General features: G+C 41.0%; 1 protein-coding gene across 2 annotated transcripts; it reads right to left on the reverse strand.

Annotated features, from left to right (window-relative positions):
* Positions 1–347: 347 nt before the first annotated feature.
* On the reverse strand, positions 348–8442 carry OXSM (3-oxoacyl-ACP synthase, mitochondrial). 2 transcript variants are annotated; one of them, XM_050324411.1, is made up of 3 exons: positions 8321–8442; positions 5373–6389; positions 348–2971 (listed from the first exon to the last, which is right to left on the reverse strand). In XM_050324411.1, exons 2-3 carry the CDS (start codon positions 6353–6355, stop codon positions 2569–2571), a joined length of 1386 nt encoding a protein of 461 aa, XP_050180368.1. In that variant the 5' UTR covers positions 6356–6389; positions 8321–8442; the 3' UTR covers positions 348–2568. The 2 variants fall into 2 exon arrangements, with proteins under 2 accessions (XP_050180368.1, XP_050180377.1); XM_050324420.1 differs by lacking the exon at positions 8321–8442 and adding an exon at positions 8131–8273.
* Positions 8443–8689: the final 247 nt, after the last annotated feature.

Raw genomic sequence — 8689 nt, forward strand, 5'->3', positions numbered from 1 at the left:
TTTAAGTCCAGGAAATTTCATTTAAATGAAAGAAACTTCTTACAGTGAGAGTGAACAAGCACTGGCACAGACTGTCCAGAGGGGCTGGGAGATACTCAAAACACAGCAGGACAGGTCCCTGAGCAACCTGCTTTAGCTGGCCCTGCTTTGAGCAGGGGGCTGGACTAGAGGTGCACCTTTCCAGAGGTGCTTTCCAGCCTCAGCCCCTCTGTGATACTGACTGGAGCATTTGGCTCTCACAAGTGTGCTGCACCACTGCAGAATTAGGCTTCCAAATAAACACTCTACAAGCATTTCCAAGTTTTGCTTATCAGACTAGAAGTAAATTCAGACTCAGGAGTCTAAATATGAAGCTTTTTTAATCCAGATTCTGGACCCTTACATCTCTTGATTATTAAAGATGAAAGGAACATTTTAAAGGAAAGAATTCTGTTTTAAACATTGGTCCATTTGCCCACTTAATAGATTACCAACACAGAGAGATATATTTTCCTTTTATGTTTGCAGCTACCATAATAAAGCAGTAATTAGCAGTAAGTAGTCTCTGATCAGCCAAGTAGGGTATGCGATAAAAAGAGGTGATATCAAACAAGTACATAAAAGTGAAACCTATATAAACAAAATTCAAATAGACAGGGGTTAAATTTGGGCTGTATTCATTTTTAAAATATCTGAATTCCCTACAAGGCATACTACTAATGCATCTAGGCCTGTTAAAATTACCCATAATCAAAACACCTAAAATAACTATTGTCACAAAGCTTTCATGGTTTAAAGGCTACCTGCAGCAGATGATTAAACTGCAGTAGGCTGAAGGGAGGAGAAAGATCTTTTAATCATTTTAGTTTCTATTTTTCTGTGTGACAGTATCATCTCTCTTTTCATGGTCGGTACACCACAGTCTGCATCCAACACTCCTGGGGCCACGATCTCTGCTGTCAGACGGAAAGGGAGGCATCTCTGTCACAGTATTAATTACAGGTCTGCAGCCACGTAACAAATCTGGGTGAGTTTAGTTAGACTGTACTTCAGGTCCACAATAATGTAGCACTATCAAGTCTTTGCATCTTCCACCCTGCATCACAACTAACTGAAAAAATATTGTCTCCAGAAGAAGCTTGCTGGATGACTTCCTCCGAATTCATGATCCTGCTGCTAGCTCTCTCCTGGAGTCTGAATTCTTTGAATCAATTTCTTTTTGCATATAATTTGCAGAGAGCATCATTGAATTTTATATTCTGCCTTTTATATTGGATGCAATCCACATCCTCATTCATTGTACTGCCACTGTTAATTATCATACGCTAAGAGGTTTGTTAGTATTTTCCCTGACAGCATACTCCCATACTGTCTCTCGCTTGCATGCTTTCACATTTTCCCTTTGGTAATATATTATTTTACTTTCTGGTTTACTGTTCATTAATCTGCTTTGGACTGCATTGTTCTCTATGAGCTTAGCTTCTGAAATAGTCTTAATCATTCTCTGCCTGCATTTTTCACATCAGCCTCTTTAACTTTCTATTCAGTAAAGAGAGCAAATGCAAAAATTATGCAGTTCAATTTCAGCATTCAGACCATTTGTATAAATAATGAGGTTTTAGGGTACAGCTAAGCCTCATGATAGCCCATTAGTAAGCTTTTTCCAGAATTAAATTTACTTACAGCGGAGCTACTTTTTATGTCGTTTATTTTAAATCCACTGAGTTACTTTGCTTCCACTTACACGGGTCAAAGGTTAAGACTGACAATTTCAAAAAGAATACTGGTAAAAAGTCTTTTAATGAACCAACCCACCAACAGGGATATCCAGCTTCACTCACATCTGCACTATCAGTCAAGCCACTACTTGGCTGAGATGCTGGCTGATGCCAGAAGGAATAGCTGAAGTCCTTTACTTGCTCTTTGCAGGAAAAAACCCTAAACCACCATTACCATGTTAGCTTTAGGTATAGTTTAATTTTCCTATTCTCTTTTTTCCCCTTTCTCCTCCTTGACACAAGACCCAGATTTGTTTCTGCATATGTTTTTTCTTTTTTTTCATAGAAGATGCCTTGTTTTTCCAAGTTTCCACTTGTGTGGAAGAATGCACATAAATCTATGACATTTGAGACAACTTACAAGGAAGAAAAAGGCAGAATTACGTATGGAGGGGTAACAAAGGGGAGCTCAGTCATAAACCTTGTATCATCACGCAGTTAAGTCACCAACTGTGGAGCTCTAGCTTGTCAGCCAGCATCTCTTTTGCATAAATGTTTCTGAACAACTTCTGTGTCACACACATCCAAAAATCTATACTAATAAAATTTAACCACAATGTCTCCTGTTCTAGTCAAGAACAAAAACTTCTTCACCACACAAAGAATAGACCCTTTATTTATTTTTATTAAAATGAGTAAAAGAAGTTGCGTCTTTCAAAAAGAATTACTGATGTAAATGTTAGAGTGAATAAAGTTCTTATGTCTCAAATGAGCAACTCTCAAAGCCGAGACGAGATTACAGTTCACACCAGGAGCAGAAGTACAGAAAACCATCATTGGTGCCATTTTTTCTTAACATGCACAGCATAAGTTAAACACTTGCAAAGCACAAAGTTGCATTAGTACCACCAAAGCCAAATGAATTTGTGAGTGCTATACGCCGTTTTTCAGATTTCCACTCCTGAGCAGTTAATGGAACATAATTGAGATCAAACTCCGCCTCTGTTTTCTCTAAGTTTAGAGTAGGTGGCAAAATTCCATGGTAACAGGACAGTGCAGTAAAAGCTGCCTCAATAGCTCCTGCAGCTCCCAAGAGATGTCCTGTTGCTCCTTTTGTTGAGGACACTGCAATATTACGTGAGTGATCTTTAAAAAGTCTCTTGATTGCTTGATTCTCAGCAGCATCCCCTAGAGGTGTAGAAGTTGCATGTGCATTGACATATGTTACGTCTTCAGGTTTGATCCCAGAATCTTTTATTGCTGCAGACATACACCTAAGGGAAAAAAAGAAAACAGAATGCTGGTTTTCCCAATATATTTTTTGTCAAATGTACAATCCAAAAAGAAAAACAATAGGGTGTTTTAAAATGTTTATCAAATGTGAAAATCTGCTTTAGCAGAGATGTAAATGACAAGAGATGAATTCATCTAACTAAATACATTAGCATCTACATTTAGCTACCAGGGAAAAGCAGTAGATGTGAGGCCCAATATAAAATCAGACTTGCTGTTAAAAATTCTACAGCTGGGAAAAATACAAAGAGAAGGAAAGAAAGCTAAAACAATCAATCTCTGTAGACTACATTATTCTGTCAAAGACTCTTTTCAATGTAAAATTTGAAAACATTTGAGAGAGAAATAACTACCTGATATTATTACAAAAATTTAGGTATGCTCTACCCAACAAAAATATTGGGAAATTTAAGCAAAAATCTGCAGTCCTCCTCCTCATGAGCTTCTTTTGCCTGCTTTCCAGAGACTAGAAAATGTCTAGGAGATAGTACAAATTCCTATATTTCATTTTATAAGGAAATTTACTGAAAGTCACACTCTTCTGCCCTGATATGGTATGCTTTGCTTGACTCCTGATGACTCGTGGACTGTGACTGCCTCTATAAAACATGCTTTATTATGAAAACCACGTAAGGATCAACACAGCTCCATAGTGTGATTTTCTCACAGATTTCCCACAGAAAGAAGGGAATTAGTCAGACATCTCCTTGCACATACAACTTAACCAAGTGCCTCTGAGCAAAAGACCACTGACTCTTTTGAAATTTATGAAAAATAAGTGAATAAAAGGAAGCTCAAAAAAAAGATAACACAGGCTTCTGGACAAATTTAAATGTCTCTAGTACAGCCTTCTATCCTTAGAAGCATCCAATTTAGCTTGCACTGGAGGCCACTGACACTGTCACTAGACAGTGAGTCAACTTTCAGGCAAAAAAGATTACTGATCAACCATGAGATATGTTAATTTAGTTAAATAGGTCATCTGCAATGAACATATTTACTTAAGAAGATACCAGATTACTTGTGCAGGACAATCTTTGTATCCACTCTCCTTAGTCTGGCTTTGCCTCTCCTTTCCTGCTGGTTTATTCCAACATTATTACTCTCCTACTGAAGTAGTTATTAGAAGATGACAAAAATATATTCCTCTGATATTTTTTTGATGCGGCAAATAAAATTCCTATAGAAAAGTAAGAGAAGCATATATATTCCAGATTTAATCCACATACCACTGCAGGAACAAAATATTGGCTTGAAGACAGTACTTCCATCTCAAGGATGGAAAAGCACAACATTTTGGAGATACCAAGATTAACTCTCAACTACTTTCTACTGTGAATTTAATTTATATGCTACTGCAATCATAAAATATACAAAAATTCAGTTACAATATATTGCCTATATCATCTCAAGGCTAAGCAAGTCTGAAAATATGAGATAAGACACTCCTGATTACTCATCTCACACCTAAGTCTGCAGAACAATTAAATATGAATCAAGAAGGGAAACATGGTATATTTACACTTCCAGAAAAATCTGTTAACCCAATAAAGATGCAAACACAGCTTTACAATGCCATGCAGAAGTCTGATCTATTTGTGCAGTGATGTATTGAATTTTGGTATTAAATATTCACATAAATTTGGAATAAGGCAAACTAAATCTTTGCTAAAGATTCCAGTGTCAACTCAGCAATAGTACTCAGCCTACACAAAAGTCACCAACTTGCACACATAATTTAGATAACAATTTAATTGGGTCAATGACAATGATTAGATAAGTATTGTCTACTTGTGAACTAGTTTTGATGAAATAAACATTGATGAAACTTTACCATTTCCCTAAGCAATACTATAGTATATTTCTCTTATGCCCCTCCACCAACACTCTTCATCTGAATTACTGAATATTCTACAAACTAGATCCTCCAAGTGCTCTACAGTTTTCATCACCTGAGATTTCCTGCAATAAATAACATGCTTTTGCAGGGGAGGGCCTCTCTTCTCCCTGGACAAAGGGTGAAGGAGAACCTGAAAAGGTTCTATTGCACCACAAAAATCTTAAAAAAGAGGTTTCCATTGAGACTTACTTATGTGAGCAACTGTCTGCAACAAAAGCAAAAGGTTTCCACATGAGCAAGATTTTGTAACTCTATGAAAAAAGACTGATTCTAGCAAGAACTGGCCTTCACCTTGCTCCTAAAAAAAGTGTTGGGGCAGAAGAGCAACAGAAGCTCTTTCATTTTTCTGATTTTCAAGCTTTTGTAATATTAATTCAAGATTGAACAGCCTTTCTCTATGAAAAGCACCCAGTAACAGAAACAAATGTACCCACTACACTAAACACAAGAAGAAGCTATTACAGTCAAGATAGAGTTCTTACCTGAATGCACCATCTCCCTCTGGATTAGGTGCTGTTATGTGGCAAGCATCACCAGACAGTCCATAACCTAAAACTTCGGCATAGATCCTAGCACTTCTTTGTACGGCGTGTCCATACTCTTCCAAGACCAGCACAGCAGCACCCTCTCCCATTACAAACCCTTCTCTCTTCGAATCAAACGGTCGACAGGCCGTTTTAGGGCTCGAGTTAAAACTCGTGCTGAGGGCCCGAGCTCTTGCGAATCCAGCCAAAGACAAAGGACTAATGCAAGCCTCAGTCCCTCCAGCCAACATGACATCAGCATCACCAGCAGCAATAAACCTAAAGGAGTCTCCAACCGCATGCGCGCCTGTGGTACAAGCGGTTGACACAGCGTGATTCGGTCCTTTCAATTGGTACTTAATGCTGATATGGCCTGCTGCCATATTGACTAAAATCTTTGGGACAAAAAACGGGCTGACCTTATTGTAACCCTTTGTTTTAAATAAGGCAGCTGTCTCAGAAATTTCTTCCAGTGGAACCATTCCCATCCCAATTGCCACACCGGCACTTAAGCGATCCTGTTCGGACTGGGGAGACCAGCCGGAGTCCTTCATTGCTAGTTCTGCTGCACCGATGGCCATCACAGTGGCAGAACTCATGGATTTGATCTCTGACTTTGACACAAAGCTTTCTTCACTGAACTGACCCTCCTTGTTTCCCCTTGGCACACAGGCAGCCACTCTACATGGGATGCCTGCATATTCTTCCCCATCTAGCGACGTAATCCCGCTGCCTCCTTCAAGAAGGTGCTTCCACACAAACTGAGTCCCCACACCAAGAGGGGACACTAAGCCAATACCTGTAACCACTACTTTCCTTCGACATGCAGGCAGTGACTTGCTGAAAGCTCTTCTGTGGTTTTGCAAATGTAAATTTAAATTCAGTCTCTGGAGATGAGTATTTGCAATCTTTAACAGATCCTGTGAGCGTTGTGAGAACATGGTGGCAATTATCAGTTCAAGCACATTCCTGTAACTGGAAGTAGAAGACACAAACACAATAATAAAACAGCCAGTGTGGAAAACATTCCAAGTACATTAAATTAATAACCTGCTTTTTACAAGAAAGCCTATTTTCAAACCTGTAGAAAGTGATGTAGTTTCTGCATCTGTAATCAGGAATAGTACAAAGCTGTAGACAAGGCACAGGAACACAGTCACTTTGGGAATGCCTCTAGTGGCCTCATCTACCTTAAGCTGCTAATAAATATGAGTTTGCACTACTGTGGCCTGCAAAGCACTCTGGTTTCGCCACAAAACTCTCCCCAGGGCCTTAATCACCAGCTGGCTGGATGTATGAACAATGAACATTAACAACTTCATTCCTCTAAGGGACAAAGTGTGTGTTCACCTCAAAGTGTATGTCCTAGCATTCTCAAGTTAAGGGTGTTGTCATCTCAACCTTCATGCCAGGTAGAACATCTAGAAAACTCAGAACAGGAGTCAGTAAATTCTTCCTGGGTCTGCCACCAATGTAATAACATAGCTTGGACAAGAGTCCTCATCGTTCTACCTCCATCTATCCCTTATCAGCCTTGGGTATTTACACTGCCAGGGGACAGCACCTCAAGTGGTTTGAGCAAGATGTGCTACACCACCACCTCCCTTGAAGGTAACATCAGCAGACCTCACATACCAAGAGGGATGTCAAGTGATGGCAGAAAGGCACTGCTGAACACAAATACTGCAGGCGGATCAAGAGGCCCACGCCTAGCAGTGGTGCTGCCATACTGCACCACAGTCTCTCTCCCTTGCCTTGGCCACTGCCAGGTGCGGAGCTGCTCTTATTGCATACATCTGGCATGCTGGAGCCGGGCAGTGGCCGCAGCACAGCCCTGTCAACACCTGCGATACAGGTTGCAACTGGTCACCTGATTTTTGAATCATAAAAAGGGCAACTTGGCAACTCCAGCTCTTAGGTAAAATATAGGGAGCTGGATGGGGACCATACCGGGCTGTTGGGCTAATGCACTCCTGCTAAAACACCCAGAGCTGTGGCAGCACAAGTACACAGCAGCGTTAATAAAGAATATCATAGAATCATAGAATGGCCTGGGTTGGAAGGGACTTAAAGATCATCTAGTTCCAACCCTCCTGCAGGGACACCTCTCACTAGAACATGTTGCTCAAAGCCTCATCCAGCCTTGCCTTGTGCACTTTCAGGGATGGGGAATAAAATTAATAAATAATTTTATGCATATTTTATGAAATTATTTCTTTTAAAATTAATTATATTTATAATGAAACAAAATTCTTTTTTTAAGGAAGCCTGGTTTAAATCCTGGCCCAAATCTGCCATTTTAGTTAAGCCAGTTAGCTTGGCCTTTATAAAGATAGGCAGTATATATAAATATATGTATATAATATATACATACTATATATATTACTATATATAGTATATAATACATTATATGCATAACATACACAACATATACTACACATAAATATGTACTCTCTCTATATAAAAGAGCTCTGCAGTATTTTATGTGCATATATTATATAATGTATAACATGTGTATCAGTAATGTATATACATATATATATGTGTATATATAAACATATAAATGTGTAATAATGCATATGTGTGTGTGTATGTATAATGTGTGTGCGTGTGTATACAGCTGCAGAGCTCTGTAGAGCAGCGCGTCCCCCATCCCCACGCCGTCACCCGTGCCAGGTGCCGAGCCGTCCTGTTTTACCCCAGTAATGCCCGATACCTGCTCTGCGGGAAAACTTCCCCCCGGAAACAAGCATTACCGGACGGCCCCGGCTGTTTGAAGGGCAGTGACTACTTTTAATGCCTACACCAGGAGTCAAACCCCGTCCCCACTGGACTGCCCTGCGCCGCCATTGCCGTCCCGCCCCCGCGACCCCCGCCTCCCCCCGCCTCGGAGCCCACAGCGGTACCTCCGCCGCCCGCGCTCCCCCCGCTCTGCGATGGTTCGCTCTGCCTCCCTCTCCGTTCCGGCGGCACGGGGCCGCACCACTCGGCAGGCGGGGGAGGGAAGAGGGGGAGTTGTGTGGGTACGCGTGGCCCAGCGGCGCTTCCTCTCGCCTGGCCCCGCCTCGCGGTGTAGGCGGGTGGGTAGCGAGGCGGCGTAAATGAGCCAGAGAGCTGGAAAAGGCGAGGGTGGCATTTCCTTTTCCAAACTACGTGATTAAACACGCAAAGGAGGAGTAAGACACCCCCCACACACACCTCCTTCAAACAAACGCACGGTCTCCGGTGGAGTGATACGGAAGACCTTATCGCTCTCTACAGCTGTTTGAGTGGAG

This window comes from Myiozetetes cayanensis, unplaced genomic scaffold, assembly GCF_022539395.1.
Source record: "Myiozetetes cayanensis isolate MyiCay16 unplaced genomic scaffold, myiCay2020 scf1, whole genome shotgun sequence".
Classification (NCBI taxonomy): domain Eukaryota; kingdom Metazoa; phylum Chordata; class Aves; order Passeriformes; family Tyrannidae; genus Myiozetetes; species Myiozetetes cayanensis.